This window comes from Daphnia pulicaria, chromosome 4, assembly GCF_021234035.1.
Source record: "Daphnia pulicaria isolate SC F1-1A chromosome 4, SC_F0-13Bv2, whole genome shotgun sequence".
Lineage (NCBI taxonomy): Eukaryota > Metazoa > Arthropoda > Branchiopoda > Diplostraca > Daphniidae > Daphnia > Daphnia pulicaria.
Window position 1 is genome coordinate 18,050,388 of NC_060916.1, and position 17,768 is coordinate 18,068,155.

Sequence of the window (17,768 nt, forward strand, 5' to 3'; positions counted from 1 at the left end):
CCTTAAGTTAGTATGGGCGTGATAGTGGCTCTAATTTTGTTGACTCTTGGTTGGGTAAAGGCTGAGGAAGCAAACGGAGGAGACCTCGGAGTTGTCAATGAATGGGAGCGGACTAAGAGCGTGTGTCCGACTCCGGATTTTGTCCTATTATACCAGTTGGGTCTCTGAGAAACCTGGATATAGATCTAGATTGCACGGTCGTTAAGGTACATGAAGTAAGGGAAAGGTATCCCCGAAGGTTTGAAAGGAGAGAAATAGGAATACACATGGCTAATATTCAGGGTGAGTTATTTGGCTGACTCTTCAGAGTCACGGTTGTTCCAGATAACCAATTATAGATTGGAGAAGGGGCTGAGGTTGCAGAAAGTGGAAAATCGATATGTGGGGAAGAGATCGATATTCGTTACGTTTGTTAACTTACTTTGGAGCGTCAAATTTCAGCTTAAGCTTTGCTTATGCGACGTTGCATGTTATACGAAAGTCTGTGTATTGCTGCTTTCTCTGTCGTTCTGATGGAATGGGTTCGTTGTAGTTTCTCTTTAGACAATGTCATTCTTCCATCGCTATTTCTTTCTTTTTCACATCTAGACAGCTGGTAAACAACACTTGCAGTTCGTCAAGTGTCAACTTAAAAATTAGTTGAAACTCCGCAATTAACGATTTCGTGTGACAGGCAACGCCGCATAAGCAAAGCTTAAGCTGAATTTTGACGCTCTCTTTGATTATCACACTCCGGATGTGCCGTACCATTTGATATGAGTTTAAGGTACAGATATGTAGTAGAACTCGAGCCTCAATATAATTTATACTGTAAGATCACCAATTTGCATGATTCTGTATTGTAAAATCCTGTTCAAACCCATTTCATTGAAGCACACTCTCGCTGTGTTATTTCTCAATCAGATTCAAAGTCAGATGTCGAAGAGTTTGATGTCGAACACAAAATCATTTATCTATCAGATACAAAATCATGGAGTTGGCATGGAGTAGTACCCTCAAACTAATTTTCCTGTCCATGTTTTCAGACAATTGTAGACGATGTGATAATCAACCAACACGGCAGCATTGATACATGCATGGAATTAAGAAATGTGACCCTTCTTAATTGTTAAATGGCATCCATAGATTCAATTAAAAAATAGAATCTCTAAGGCATCCAAAAGGCCAGAAAAACGTTGACTAAGGTTTCGTCGCGCTATACCTCAAGGGCTGAAGAAATTGAAAACCAATACATTCAAGAGGTGTTCTTCTACCAGTATGATTCCGGTAAACAATTTAGGAAATTTCAACCAGAAACAGTTAATTAAAAAATTAATGTAAAGGAAAAGCAAGGATATTCAACGCCATGTCAATGGCATTGGTAATATTTCTAAAAAACTGCGAGAAATGGGTGCATCATTATAATATATGCTGTCTTCTCTTCCGGAAAGCTAAAAACATGTCCACACAGCAAGGAGTCTCATTCCAGAGGAGAAAGAACAAAAGACTATCTCACAGAATGATTTTTAATCAAGACGAAAAATCAAGAAAAATTTTCTTACCCTCGGTCAAATTCATCAATAGGCGATAATGCAGGCGTAAGAGCTTTCGGGGCAGCAGTTTATGATTGCCATTCATGAACTGTTTATGCTGTAATACCAGGACTCATACTTCACTATCTTTCATGTCCATGTTCGTTCATGTGCCCAATATTCACGAGGTTATCATGCGAGAGACTGAAGCCGTGGAAGTCGTGGTAAATTCTGGTCTGGAGTCTGGGAATGCATCATTTTCGAGTGGACATGCACAAGACAGTCAATTGTAAGAAGCTCGGACAAGCTTGTGACATGTTTCAAGAACATTATACCCTCCCAATCAGCAATACCCCGAAAAGGGAAATTGGTTTTCCTGTAGCTCTCTTACCCTCCAAGAAAATTATTTGATTAGCGGAACAAGAACTTCGAGTTATGGAGCAGGCTTCAGCACAGTATCGCACGAATTTGAATTGCTCCAGCAAAGGCTACAGCAAACGCTTCACCACCGCCAAACTCAAGAAGTCGAAAATATGAAGTCGGAATTGGAATCAGCAGAGCAAAAAGCCCTCGAATGCACCGGCATAATTAAAGAAGGTAAATCGTGCATCAAGGAGTTGGAGAATCAGTTACAGAATGCCAGTAAGATTCGGAAAACTCAGTTAAAAGCAGCCCAAGCTGAATTGGATCGTTGCAAGATGGCGGCAGCTGCTTCACAGTCTAAATGGAAAGAACATGCAAATGATGCTGACTCGCTTAAACTAGAGTTGGAGGAACTTCGAAAATCTATTGAAGCTACTGACATTCAATTAAAAGGTAACGACATACTGTTTCTGTCATTGAATTGTATGTTTCGAAATTATCTTTGCACTGTTTATATAAATTTTTTGTTCTTCATCTAGAGAATGAGATAACACTAGCCAATTTACATGAAGATATGAAAGTGTTGAATGAAGCTCTGGCAGTTGAACAAGCTAATGTACAAGAAGTCAGAAAACAAATTGACGAATTTAAGGCACGAATTTCAGCTCAAAATCAAGAAATTTCCAAACGAATTACTGGTAAAGAACAGCACGAAGCTCAATTTTTTTTTTTTTTTTTAATTCCAATTTACAATACTTCATAATCCTAATTAATTTCTTTATTTGGAATGCAAAGGTTAGTGAAGGTGAACTGCACTTGAAGAAATTGGAACATCGACTTTCCAAAGCAAAAGATGACGCAAAAGATTCCAAAAAGCGTTTTGACGCCAAGCTCGAAAAACATGTTTGGATAAACGAAGATCGACACCATTTTGGAGTAGCCGGGTCTAATTATGATTTTAACGTCATTAATGGAGCAGAATTGGGACAGCGCGTTCATAAATTGGAGGAATCCATGAAAAAGCTTGGCCGCCATGTCAACATTCGTTCCATGACTATGTTAACACAAGCAGAGGCGCAGTATAATGACTTGATGCGGAAGAAGAGGATTGTAGAAGAAGATAAGGCGAAAATTGAAAACGCAATCCTGAAGCTGGACGAAAAGAAGAAAGAAACTCTTCAAGTGGCTTGGGAACAAGTGACCAAAGATTTCGGTTCTATTTTCTCTACCCTGTTACCCGGAACCAAAGCAAAGCTGCAACCACCGGACGGTCAAACCGTGCTAGACGATCTCGAAGTTAAAGTTGCTTTTGGCGGAGTATGGAAAGAGAGTTTATCAGAATTGAGTGGCGGTCAGAGATCCTTAGTGGCTTTGTCGTTGATTTTGGCTATGCTATTATTCAAACCAGCGCCTATCTATATTCTTGATGAAGTAGACGCAGCCTTGGATTTGTCTCACACTCAGAATATTGGGGTGATGTTGAAGCAACATTTTAAGCAGTCGCAATTCATCGTTGTATCTCTGAAAGACGGTATGTTTAACAATGCTAATATTCTTTTTCGCACAAAATTTGTTGAAGGTATGTCTACGGTCAGTCGATTGGCTCAGCAACAGTCATCGACCTCTCATGCCCGCCCAGCGGAGGAAGAGGAAACTCGGCCTAAAAAACGAAAGTAGACGATTATGTATCAGAAAGCATTTGTAAATCGTACTTTATCTTTTCTGAAGCGTGAACCTATTAAGTGTAATGCGTTCGGTAAATAATAATTCTGTCAGTTACTAAAAATGAATCAATCATTCGTAGTTTTTCATTTGTTTTGCGTAAATTAAGTAATTTTACTTTTAGGCTATTTGTCGGTAGGCCTATTAGACATTAGTAATTCGCATCTCCATGTTCACTTTCCCAAGAAAAGCAAAGCGATTGAAGTTTTTTCTTATGTTGACAAACACCAGCTTAACAAAAACGACACGACACAGTAATACTTTACTGACGAGTTGGACCCCTTCAGAACCCTGGGACACACCTTAAGTCACTCACCTTGGCACCTTTGGCTTACTGTTGGGGATTAAACGGCACGGAAAAATAAAAAATTGCCAATTAAAGTTTCCACCCTTGTATTGAGCTAATCCTTCGATTCAATGAGCTCAACCTTCTCTCCCGTAACAAATTGCATCTCGTACAAATATTTATCAAAATATATTTAAAAAACCATAATAAGCCACCAATTACCATTCACTGAGCAGGACTCTCAGATGATGTAGAAGGTAATGATTCCGGTCACCTATTCAAGTTTGAAATTGGATCAGTAAGATGGAGGAGAATATCTTTAAATTTCTAAGTAAAAAAAACATTATTAAAGAATTTATGAAAATTTAATTTGATAAATTCCATGCGCTGTGCTAACTCTCGCGGCTCTTCGAACCACGAACGTAGCATTTCCAAACTAGCCTATCTGTAAGTTCCTCATTTTCGTCTTCCTTTTTCTTCAAATATCTTTTAAGTCAAGTAATTGTATCTTCAAGTTTCCTATTTGTGGACTTCAGTTCATCAATTTCCTTGAAAATATAATAATTAAGAAATCTAATAAATGTCTATTGTTGACAAATTAAAGAAAAATGTTTACTTCAACATGTGGTTCTTCTGCAGGATTGGGGCTTTTCTTAGCTATTACTGGAAATGATGCTACTTGAGTTGTGTCGCCTTCAGGATACACAAGAAAACTTCTTGTCTTCTGCTTTATCACGTTCACGTAGTTCATTTGCATTCTTCTTTGCAAAAAATGTATCAAGAATGAGGTGTTGTTTGAGTTGAAAGAGGTTTTCTTGGTCACCTGCAAGGATCAAAAAAGAAAAAGAATAAATATTTGTCCTAATTCCAATGTGCTATACTCACTCGATATTACCACAGCAACTCCAGGTCTGTGAAAACAATCAAAACGATTGTTATTCGCTTAAACCCTTTCGCCGATGACTGAATTGAAATCTTTGGGCCACCTATAAAGCACGTAATTAATTCAGAATCAAAATTATAACATTAAATCCAATGAGCATTTAAGACTTCATTCGTTTGCCAACATATTTATGAGATATTGCATGAATAGAATAGCAGTAAATGCTAGAATGGAGTTGGATAAAAAGTTTAACAAACTCATATTCCAAAAATCCAAAACATTTACCTGACCACTAACTAACTTAGTTCTTTCTTTAACCCATACGTCTCGTACTGTTGTCATCGCGTCCTCTTTTTCATTTTTTGTCAGAATTGGACTCTTAATTGAACTGATTGTCTCTATACCAAGGTCGCCCACGGTAAAATAAAAAAGAACAAACATATTTAAGGTCAGCTAAAATACGTTTTCTTTATTGGGACGAATTCGTACCAATTCCTAGCTTGACTGAAAACTTTACTGATGAACGAGACAGTTTTGGAGGGAAAAAGCTGATGAGGAACAGGGCTGCTAGAACTAAATTTACAGAAAATCTAAAATAATAATTTAAAAAAAAAACATTTTCACCCTATGTAAAAATTAGACTAATATAACTTCGTAACTTAAAAAAAAACATGAAATTTAAATATACATAACTATAATTTTGCAGCGTACTTTCGGAAAATCGTTTAAACATATTTTCTTGAATGCTGTAAAAAATTCAAACTACAATAGTTGCAATTTATTTTAAATTATAATATTGGAATGGCAGGGAATGCTGGTTTTCGGTCATCGAAGTGGACTAAGAAAAGGACGAACTGCATTTCTGCGTTTTAAAAGATGCAGAAGCGAAAACAATTAGTCCCACCAATAATCTTAGGAAAAATATTCCCTCTTTGCTATTGTTTTGGATGTGAACCTGACAGTTTATCCTAAAGATAAAGTTCAGTTACAAACTAAATTCGTGTTATAAGTGTTTGGGTAATGAGAAATTATATTATAGTTAAGCTTACTAACGTTTATCTTTTAGTATAAGGATAATAGTCTTTGTCAATCCTAATTGCAATAAAATATCATTGATTGTTGTGACCTCCTCCACCCCTTAACCTAAAGCAAAAAAACTTATTTTTGTGGAGTTAACATTTCACAAATTTCAGAACAAACGTGCCAGAAACTGGAATTTAGCGATTTTGAAGATTTTTTAGTGATATAACAGAAGAGGTAGACATCAGTGTTTCGTACCTTTTTGAAAAGATAAGATAAGATACGAAAAGATAAGATAAATTCGTATCTTTTGACCTATCTTTATCTGGTATTTTAAAAAAACGCAATTTATCTTAATGTTATCTTATCTTCGGCCCTTTTTTTTCGCAAAGATAAGATAAAAGATAAAATATAACTTGTTACTGGGTGCACTTTTGACATTTTGACAATAGAGTAAAAAAGTAGTGTGCAGAAGAGACTCTCATGTGCTTCTACTATCCTTCATCAACATCTTCTGTCTTTCTGTGAATAATCTGTGTGTATTCCATTTCCAATTCATCATGCCAAGAGGTGGAAAAAGGGGAAAGAAATCGCTATCGTCTCGAAAGAGACCACGTGTCGATGTTGATACTGAAGAGAACTATGAAGGTGAATCTACTCACTCAGATTGTGACGAAAATAGAGGTATCGAGTTATACAGAGTTACGTCCTGGTAGTGAGACACCTGTAATTTTGCCACCAGATGCAACACCTGTTCCAGCTTTTTTATTTAAACAAGTATCCAAGTTGGAGGACACATTTTTTTAATGACTGGCAATGCAATGTACAAGGCAAAGTATTTTCAAGGTGTGCTAAAGACTGTAAAGCGTCTCAAGGAAATAGCTATTTCACGGGTGACAAAGGATCTTTCACAATTTTTAAAAGCCACTTGACACGTAGTCATAAGGAAGAGTTTGAATCTTTCGGTGTAAAGATGAAAGGCAGACAGCCTGTTATTCGATCATACACCCTACCTTCAAATATGAGTGCAGTAAGGCAACAACAACTGGATATTGGCCTGGCTAAAATGTTTGGTGAAGACAATCTTCCTCTTAATTTGTTGAGAAGAAAAGGATTTGGTAATTGGATAAAGGTATTTTGTTTCAGAAACTTCATTTTATATAATATTCTGATGGAAGTATATTATTAGCTGAGCTTACCAGGTTATTCGATTCCCACTCCTGAGAGAATGCGAAACACACTGTTGGCCAAACTCTACAAGGATATCAAAATAAAAGTTGCCAGCAAGCTTTCTCAATGTACATCACTAAACAATATCATGGACATTTGGTCGTCTAAATCCATGGACTGGTACATCTGTTTCACCTGTTCTGCTGTCACGGACGAATTTGAAAAGTTTAATAGTATGCCTACTAGGCATACTATTACTATTGCTATTGCCTACTAGGCACAGGAGTGAAGTAACGAAAATTTTTGTTTGTCCCTCGAAAAAAATGCCCTTCAGTGTTGACTATGAAGAAAGATTGTCATGAAGAGATAAAACTACGACAGCCTTTTGGTCACTGATTTATAAAAAGTGTGCACGGACAATCGAGAAGCAATTGGTGTATTTTATCGAGCACCACGGCATTAAACTACAAGAAATGGATTCCAACATACAAGATTTACATTCTGGCGAGTGCAACAAAAAGTTGAGAGGCTCATGGTCAGTTTCATTGACGAACTGACCATCACCGTGATCTGGAATACGAATGGAGCTCAGCCTTATAAGATGAGCAAAAACGGTATTTGGCCTTTCATGGCCACGATAAATGAAGCACCATACAAACTTCGCAGGGATTACGTTATTTTGTTGGCATTGTGGTTTGGCACAAAAATCCCGTTTGCATGCATTTTTGGATTGGATAATAAAAGAGAGGGCCAGACTGGAGAAAGACGAAATAAATATAAAAGGAATGCATAACAAGGTTCGTGTCTTTAGTTATAACTACAGTAACAATGGCCCGTCCGCTTATCCGCAACACTACTCAGTTCAACGGAGAGTTCGGATGCAATTTCTGTTTACATGCAGGTATCAATTGAAACACACTAACGTTTACGTTTTTCAAGATGAACGACCATTGTTTTACAGGTGAACACATTTCCAAGGGCAGAAGTTCAACTCGTATTTATTTGGAACAACATAAGGAGGACATGATGATTTCTGACCGGCGACAAGAAAACCTTGCCACGGTGTCTGTGGCGCAACTCCTTTAGCCGACTTACTCGGGTACGATTTCATAAATGCTTGTTTGTCGTAATACATGCACTCACGCTGTCAAGGCGTTTTTCAACTAATGATTAGGCTATGGACACTTCCAAAAATTTTCAAGAAACCTTGGTCTGTCAGAGGAAAGTTGAAAGTGCTGAATTCCTGGCTATTGAACATAAAACAACCTTATAAAATAACCCGGGTTATGATAGCATTAGAAGAATTTGGCAATAGGAAAGCTTCTTTGTTTAGAGGTTTTTTTTTGTTGTTGTTGATGTCTTAGAAGACGTACTCCCCAAAGAATTTTTTTATCACTTTGTAAATCTCAGCTACAGTATGTTTGTTCTTTTACACTTTTTAGGCATTTGTTAATTGATTTTGAAAACTTTATGGCACCCCTTATGTATTAATCAACGTTCATTTTCTCATTCATCTTTCGCAAAGCGTGCTTGATTGGGGATGCTTGTGGACGACATCGACGTTTATTCCTGAGTGGTTTAATGGGGTGTTGATGTCTTTTTCAAATGGGACTCAAGCAATTGCGGATAAGATGGCATCTAATTATCTGTTGAAACTTCTGTTCGTGACGAGGCCGAGACGCTGTTACAAATATATATCTACCATGAAACAAAAAAAAACTCTGCGAGCTTGCCAAAGGAGACGCAACGGGGATTTTCAAAAGAAACAATTTCGAATAAAAATGAAGTCGAACTTCTTTGACATTCATCCGTACGGAATGTTACCCCAAATTAAAAAAACGTTCTCCGCAGTTTGCTTGCACAAAATTCTGATTCCCGTACCGTTTCGTTCGAAAATGCAAAATTTTTCTCTCGAATAAAACTGTTTTTTCAGGGTTAATTTTTGCACCAAAAAACTGCAAAAGATCCCCCAAACGGGTAAATTTTTTTGCTTGGACAAATAACGGAGAATTCTTGTTTATTTAAAACTTTTTTTCTGCCTATGAGTCGAAAGGGGAACATCTATTTATTCTGGGAAATGTGTTGGGTGTTCAATAGTAAAGTCTATTTCCTTCCAAAAACGATTGAAGGTATTTCATTTTCTGTCATTCCCAGTATGATGAAAAATTAGTGGGGAAAGGAGAGCTTGTAGCTTTTAAGTTTTAACACACTTGATTTCAAATCAAAATGTGTCGTTGACAGCGAGCACAATTTTACAGTCGTAGTTTGAGTCGTTTGTTACAACTGCTCTCCCTAATCATTTAGAAACCAACTGTTCTGAAAGTCTGTAAATGGATAATTAACTAAACCCGTGAAGAAATCAAAATAAACAAAAACTGTAGACTATACTTGTATCTTTTAATAAGTGAAGAATGAACATAATCAAATTAATTTTTATTTCAAATTAGTTTTATAAGTAAGGTTGAACCATACAGTATATATGGATAACTAATATAACTATATTACCAGACAAGTAAAAAGTATACTAGTCACTAGTGAACTAGCTGGAATTATATATTTGAAAATATTTTACCTTAATTGCATCATACTTTAAGTTTTCAAGCATCCACCTACCTTACAAAAAGATAAGCAAATATGCAAACCTGAATACTTCGTTCTAGATTTCTTGCCATAACTCAAACGTGAGTTATCGCGAAAGAAGGGGAACACTTTGGCCCGTAAGCTGCCGTGTTAAAAGTGAGTAAACATTCGTCGTGTTCCCAACCTTACGTATAGTTGACTATTATTTACCAGCTTCTTAAAAAATATGTCCAAAAAAAGTCAAAAAAATTTTGTTGTTGGGATACAGTGAATATCGAATTCTTTAAAATTAAGTCCATCAACACCTGTTTATAATTAACGCATGACAAGTCCTTCATCTAAGAAATCTGTAGCAATGATAGCTCCCCGACTTTACGTGGAAATATACACGTGCGAACCGAACTAACTTCACCGTAGTCCGAACTTGATCAGGAAGGTATTGATTTTTTCTCCTTCCATATTCTGTAAGTCCTGTTTGATGCTGTACAAGCTTCAATAAGCATATGTGGTCTTCCTCTCCGAATAAAATAAAGTCTGTAGAGTGTTCCATGAATATTTCTTCCCTTTAATCTCCATCAGAAAGACTTTTTTTGTTTAGAGCAGAGATACCATACAAAGTAATAGCCAGAATAGTGCAAAAAGCATTATATTTCACGACCGAAGACAAAGTTCCCTTGTATTCTGGCTGTAGCATTGTGCAATAAGCAGCTTTAAGCAACAAACCTAACTTCGTTACGTTCTTCAACTTTAGTGTACCCGTTGTTTTTTGAATGCCCATTACTTCCAACTAAATTCCTGTCAATTGGTCGTTTGACTAGTGTCAATGTTTAGTTGGTTATGTCGGAAATGATCTTTTTTTCTATTACTGCTTTTCAATCAGCTGAATCTTCAGATTTAATGTCTTCCGTGTAGTGTCATGGTTCAACTTTTCCTTTATTTTGAGGATGCAACTTCCATAGCGAGTGATTACATTCTAACAACCATTCTTTAACTTTTCAAATAAACCATCAGGAAGTAAGTATGGGTCACACAACAAGTTTGCTCGACCTATCTCACTCTGCTACGTGTAGTCAGCATTTTTTAACCTTCCCTCTGACTCGGTTTTACTGCGTCTCTGCCAGGTAAGAATCAGAACATTGAACGCGTTTTTCGGACACTATTCATTTGCAAACCCTAAAGCCGTTAATAATTACCGTCGTCGAGATGGCACCTTTTACCCAGTATTGCATATTTTTTATACAAGAAAAATGTTCTTTGCTAGAAAAATGTCGAAAACCAAACATATCGAAGCAAATTAAGTGGAAGTAGAAATTACGGGGAATTTAAACGGAGTCACACGAACAAGAGAAAAGAAACAGCGTCAGTTAGAGACAAACGGCCACGAAGGGTTAAAGAAGTGAGCAAACAGTTTTTCTGCAAAAGAGACATAAGTTTTTCTACTTCCTCTTCTGGTGGAAAAATCGACATTTCTTCGATTTCATTGCACTCAACACCTCACTCACTATCCGCTACCAAAATTTTAGCAATATTTACAAAACCAGTGGCAGAGAGTTTACGCCTGATCGTTCGACATCATGTTGTAATGCAATCTTCTTCTGTTTCTATAACTGGAGGAAGAAATATCATTAAAATGTATGTTAAAAAGAAATGATTAACTGATGCACTTGCACAGTTGTGAAGAAATAGCCATCAAAATAAAAAAAAATTCTCCTAGCTCCCTCTTCTATTTGTTTCAGTTCACTGGAATTTGAAACCAATAAAGTTCATTCACCAGTTATAAAATGATCAATGAAAATTCTATGCATTAGCTTGTTCAATTACCTTTCACATTAAATTATTCCTAGTTGTCTTCTGTTAACTGGAAACGTTTCACGAATATTTTTTCGCGACACCCTCTTCTATCCCCTATGCAAAACACTCAAAAGTACACGAAGAAGGTGGAAACATGGCGGATTCCGCAGGAGTGCGTTTACAAAAAAAAGGGGGGGGGGTACGCGTCAGTCACTTTCTATGATTCACTTTCTCGGGATAGAGGGGCAATGCACCAACAAATCCAAATTTGTTATTTTATTCATTTTAGGGAATGTTGAAAAATTTTATGTGCTTTAAGATTTTGGGGGAATTTGTTAGAACTTGACTTAACAATTCAAGAGTTAAGGCAAACGAAATGAAAAAAAATAAACTTACAGTCCCCTCCATAAGTATGGGATCACCCCGCGCCGTTCCATAAGGCGGCGTGTATTTTTCATATGTGTTTTTCGGGTGGCAAAAATCGAAAAAATCACATAAATTCACCAAACTTGGGATTTATGTCATTTTACGTTTTTTCTATTGTCTGAATTTTTTTCAGATTTTTTACCCTATTTTTTATGCCTAGAAAAGTGGCGCATAAAGTATCGGATCACTCCGACGGCGGCCGTGATGTCTTATGGCGCAAATGGGCTTTTCATATTGCTTTTCATATATTTAATTTTTAAGAAGGAATTTTTATATTCAAACCCTTTTTACATTTCCCTTTCATAAATTTACTGTCAGTTTTTCATGATGATATGAATTATTTTCGAATTTTCCCAGATTTATTCGTTTCCCGAGTTTCTGAAATAAGAGACTACAGAAGACTTCATTTACGGTTTACAACCTCTATCAGCTGCCGTAGGCCGGAAAATTAGTGTCGTTTCTCTCGTTCAGTAGGTTACGTAAAATTAAGTAATTTAATATTTTAAGTGGGGAAAAAAAATTAAGTAAGAAAACCTGTTAAGTCTTTTTCGCAGTTTTAAGTGTTTTAATCTTACTGACTTTAAGTGGTTTTCCGCTGCTGTGTATATTTTTCCTTTTTTGCTACATTCCTAATAATTTCTTGTTCGTTGAATAAACTCAAGGAAAATGAAGAAAGATGAAAATGTGATCGCTAAAAACTTGTATAATATATTAGTTCTGAAATCCATCTTGATAGTTGAATATTTTGTACTTAGATAAAAGATCTGCTAAAAAACGTGTTTTTTTATTTATGCCTTATGGGGCAGATTTCACTCAGTCGGACAGACGGAATGCTCTCCTCTACCAAAATATCGCGAGCCGTCCCACTCCTCTTTTTTTAGAACCCCAGTTTTCCTCCAGATCTTTCGCTCCTTCTCCTGCCTAATTTTTATTCTTGGTTCCTTCTTCTACCTACCCCCTTTTCTTGTCCTTATTTTATCTCTGCTTCATATCAGTTTAACTTTTGTATTTTACTCTGTCTTGACAATAAAGTGCATTCGCCATCGGCGAATACACACCTTTAAAATTTAAAAAAATGCCTTATGGGGACAGATTTTTCTGTTTTTGACGAGGATTTTTCTCCACATGTTTAACTTTTTTTATTAAGGTATTGAGCTCAGTGAACCCATTGTGTTGGGTTGGAGGAACCCAACTTTTCGGATATGTGAGAGTAAACTCTAAAATCCATGAATTTTCTTCACTTGGATTTACCTTTCTGATCTAGCAGAAAATGGTTTTGATCATATTTTTCATGGGAATAATTGGAAAATTTAACATGTAAACTTACTGTCAGGTTATTGAAAAACTGTTTCCCAGCTAGTTAGTATCATTACTATTCAGCAGCGAGAAACCACTTCAAGTCAGTAAGATTAAACCACTTAAAAGTGCGGAAAATACTTAACGGTCTATCCTACTTAAAATTTCCCACCCACTTAAAATTTTAGACTATTTAAATTTAAGCAACCTACTTGCTAGAAAATGTGTTCCCTGCCAGACTCGAATCTATGACCTTTGAACTCTTAGCTCGACTCGCTAACCACTAGACCATTTGACTATATATAACTTTGCAGTTCTTACTAGCCACCTTCGGCCACGATGTATAACTTAACATGTCTTCAGAAATATTGTCCCTAACTTCTTCCAGACCGTTTAAATTGCAGAACATCGAATAAAAAATATTTTCCACAGACTAGACAATATTTTCAGTTCCGAAATTAATCGAATAATTTAGAGAAAAATAATAATTCCCGTTTTCGATACCCGAAAACTGTTGACAGATTTCGTTTCAAATTATAATTTAATACGACACCGTTAAATCATACAGTTATACTGAAACTTACATTTTGCAAAAAAATTCCAGATTGCAGGAAGAACTTGCGCAACTGACACCGTATTTCTTAGGGATATGTCTGCTAATAAACTAAACCCCCCCTTCTTTTTGGAGAGTGCATGGCCGAATTAACATCAAGTGAAAATAAAAAAAGGTACTGGGTTGGTCATGGAGCTTCTGGAAACCTGTTATTTCGAAGAAGATAGGAGTTCCTGTGTTCTAAGGACAAAACAAACTTTTGCTTGCATTACAGCGGAAACAGAACTCGTTTTTAAAGTTCCTTAACAGTCATTAGAAATTGGGTTTTATTCACATTGGGCCTATAATCACTACCATATCCAGTAATGTATAGCCTATTAGTAAGCGCTGATGAAACAATATATTATTTCAAATGAATTTTATTATAAGTCCCATCCAATCACTTAAACAATTTAAAAAATCAACTACTTAATGGCTGTATCTCACTTAAACTGTAGTTTCCTAACTTAAAGACTTAAAATTTTCCAAACCACTTAATGATTTTCTTACTTAATCAGTCATTTTCTCACTTAAATTGATTAAGTAACACAAATTGTTAGTTTTAAGTGGGGAAATAGTGCATTAAGTAGGGAAAATAAGGTTTAAGTGGGAAAAATAGGACACTGAAATTTTTTAGTTTTATTATCTTCCTTAAAGACTTAAATTTAAGTGGTTTGCCGCTGCTGTGTAGTGAAGCAAGAAGTAAGGGAAGTAGATGATCAAGTACTTTGCGGTATCAGAGGTATTTAAAATCAGAAGGTAGGATCTCTAATTTGCAGAGATCTCCTTCCTGACAAGCTTTAATTGTTTGGACTTATATGTTGCTCCTGGAGGAGTTCTTATTGCACATATTAGAAGTTCTTCCATAGCTGGGCGATCCCCCCATTTCCACACCACGCGCCTTTTTCTTTGTTAAAGAGAGAAATGACGCGCGCGAGAGGGCGACAACTCCGCTTGGGTTGAAAGAAGGGGGAAGAAAGGGAATAGAACGGGTAAAAAATTAAATCTATTTTCAATTAAGAATTTACTACTTTGAATCTCATGCGAAAAATATGAAAACAAAGGGTGTTATAGAGCTTATGAAGCTCATCATTTAAGGTTTTTTGCGTTGTTCTAGTTTAACCCGTTATCTAATTATAACCCTTTAAAGTAGTCTAATTTACATATAAGTCCACGGAGCGTTCCCAAACTTATGCTTCGTTCAAAAACCTATCCTCCCTATGATTGGAAAATCCTAAAAAAATCAGCTTAATTCTAACCCCCCAAGAAAGATAATCAATAAAAAAATCGTCAAGGTACTGAAACAAAATATTATACGCCGTCATTTAGTCCATGAGATGGTGGTCCAAGTAAAGAAAAAATCAGGTGACTACAGCTTATATATTGATTTAAATTCCGTGACGAAAGGAGACTTGTATCTTTTACCCTAAATGGTCGATGTTTTTTTATCGTCTAGCTGGCACACGGAATTTTTCAAATTTTGATCTAATGAGTTGGAGCAGACAAGTACCTGTTGCTAACTCCAACACGTGAAAAAGGGCGCTTGGTTCCCCCAATGGTTTGTGCAAGTTACTACGATTGCCGTTTGGTTTGAATAATGCACCGACAGTCCGACACGATCCATAAATTACTGCATTAAAACGATTAAAACCCCTCTTCCCTATTTCAGGCCCAATTCAGAGAATTGTTCAACGCTGCATTGAGAGAGAACAAATGGTACTGATTTTTACCGCACTTTTTGGCAACTATTTCCATGAACAGCGGTAAAAGATTAACAGAAATGAGCCTGAAAATGGGGAAAAGGGGGTTTGATAAAGTAATTTATAGATAATTCATACAATATGGGGAATATCTAAGCTCATTTAGAAATCAATACAGTAACTACCCGAAGTTTGGGAACGCACGAGCGCGCGCCAGAGAATCTTATGGGGAAAAATGCGTTTTTTGTCGGCGTTCCCAAAAATCCAATTTTTGTCAGATCACGACGAAATTTTTTTTGGCCATAGCCATTATGGGTAGCAATAAGCTGATTTTTTTCAGATTTTTTTTTATCAAGGGGAGGGTAGGTTTTAAATTGATCCCTAAGTTTGGGAACACGCTATAGTGCTCCATGCAAATTAGGGTACTTTGAAGGGGAATAACTAATGAACGGGTAGAGGTAGGAAGACGCGGAAAACTCTGAAATGAAGAACTTTCCAAGCTGAACAACAGTCTTCATTTTCAGATTTTTCGCGTCATATTGCGTCAGATACTTCGCATTTTGGAATTGAAAACTGAATTAATTTGTTGGCCCGTTCTTCTCCTCTCTTTCCACCCACGCCGGGTTGTAGCCCCCTTATAAGCGAGTGATTTCTCTGTTCAACAGTGAAAAAGGCGCGCGGGGTGGAAATGTCCTTTCGTGGTCTATTAGTATGTGATTGTCACCAAAGGGGAAAAAACTTTAAAAAGTTGCCTCATTTAAATTAACTGACATTTTCAACAGTGTAAATTATACAGGAGAAATTTTGTGAATATTTTCTTTGTAAAACAGTCAGATTTCCCCCCCCCCCATAAAGTATTTCTTTTGTTTCTTAAGTTATATTTCTTGTTTCTTATTACTTATGTCATAGTAGAAGAGGGTGTGGTACAGTCACTCTGTAGAAGTTTCCCGTAAAGCTAAATCCTAGGTCGATTCGATACACGGTAGTTACACCTTGAGGATTTTCTTCAGAACTATGTTTGAACACGTTTCTTCCCTTGCCAAAGAAACAAATTCGGATTTTGTAAAAAATATGTGACAAAACTCGCATTATTTACAGAATTAGGTATTCTATCAATTTCGCTTTAAATATAGAAAAAACCAAGAAAAATGTTTGAAAAAAAATAAACTTTTCTGTTTTGAACCTACGACTTCTCCTTTGACAAACCCCCGCTCTCCCAACTTGATTATCCAATCATTAAACGTATTTTAAAAATCGCTAAATATGAAGCTGCCGCGCCACGGTTGGTCCATCTTGGTTACTGAAGGTATCGTTTTGAGGCTGTCGGTATGTCTATGAGATATTAAGATTCATGTGTGTTAGTAGCGTTTTTCGTGGGACTTAGTCTGGCGTCGGCGTTTCATGCTTTCACATATTATGGTTGCCTAATTTTTTTTTTGTATTGTAATTGTATTTCAGTATCCAGATAAAATGTTTTTTACGATCTATCAGTGGTTTGTTGCATGGAGAACCAGGTCCGAAAATTCGAGTGCCCGAGTAGACACCAAGTAACCTAACCTAACCTGAACTCGCCGTTTTCGATTTTTAAAATCGTCGAGAAAAGCCAAACATTGAAATTGTCAAAAAGCCGAAAAAATTAAAAAAACGGCGCCTGTCTATTATGTATGCCAATGGAATTCCAATTTATGAGTTAAATGTTGAAGATCTGAATTTGAATATAATTTTCGCTTTGGGATTGTTATCGTCATATTTAGCCTCTCCACGGCGAAGAGCAATGTTCCAGGATCGGCAAGGAATTCAGTGTAGATGGGAAAGCTGCTCTAACAAGCAACAACAATGAATAACAAAACGATTTACGAAAGTAAAACAAATAATGGAACTAAGAATAAGTATCAAACTGTCAATGTGAGAGAACTGGAGATAAAGGGAGAGAAGTGGCCCGCCCGACTGCTGTGAACAGCAGAACCATGTAAGTAAAACGTATTTTCTAGTATTCGCGGCGAAAATTCAGGAAAATTGTAGAGAGCGTCATCTACACCGACATTTTTCCAAAGTGAAATAGTTAACCACTTTGTTGATGTAACCGACCGCTTGGGGCGCAGCGCTCGCTGGGGAATGGTCTAGATATCAGCTGGGGAAGTCGGCGAACCCTGTTAATTTGGAGTGTGTAGCTCCGCCCATTTTTCCCGGAAAACGCGTTCGTTCATCGTGTTCCCATGAATTACAAATTATAGATTAAAAAACAAAGTACCGTTTAGAAGTTATTGGCGAGAAATGGTTGCAGCTCAGAGTAGGAAATAAGTGGTGCCTACTGCTTAGACCCCCTTGGTAACCAAGAGGGAATATTTATGGGAGAAACGCGATTCAGTAACGCTACGCGTGGGGGCAACACCATTTATCGAAGCAAAGGACTTTTTAAAAAATCTGA

The 17,768-nt window shown here is 36.7% G+C and overlaps 1 protein-coding gene across 1 annotated transcript; it reads left to right on the plus strand.

The window, feature by feature from the left end:
• The first annotated feature begins 1,569 nt into the window (after positions 1-1,569).
• On the plus strand, positions 1,570-3,664 carry LOC124337813 (structural maintenance of chromosomes protein 2-like). Its single transcript, XM_046791830.1, has 5 exons — positions 1,570-1,577; positions 1,642-1,735; positions 1,859-2,327; positions 2,414-2,526; positions 2,670-3,664. Exons 1-5 carry the CDS (start codon positions 1,570-1,572, stop codon positions 3,549-3,551), a joined length of 1,566 nt encoding a protein of 521 aa, XP_046647786.1. The 3' UTR covers positions 3,552-3,664.
• The last annotated feature ends 14,104 nt before the right edge of the window (positions 3,665-17,768 follow it).

Excerpts from the sequence above, each read along its gene's own strand:
- LOC124337813 (XM_046791830.1), top strand. Across the intron at positions 1,736-1,858 it reads CTGAAGCCGTGGAAGTCGTG|CAATACCCCGAAAAGGGAAA; the intron begins GTAAATTCTGGT and ends CCTCCCAATCAG. Across the intron at positions 2,328-2,413 it reads TACTGACATTCAATTAAAAG|AGAATGAGATAACACTAGCC; the intron begins GTAACGACATAC and ends TTCTTCATCTAG.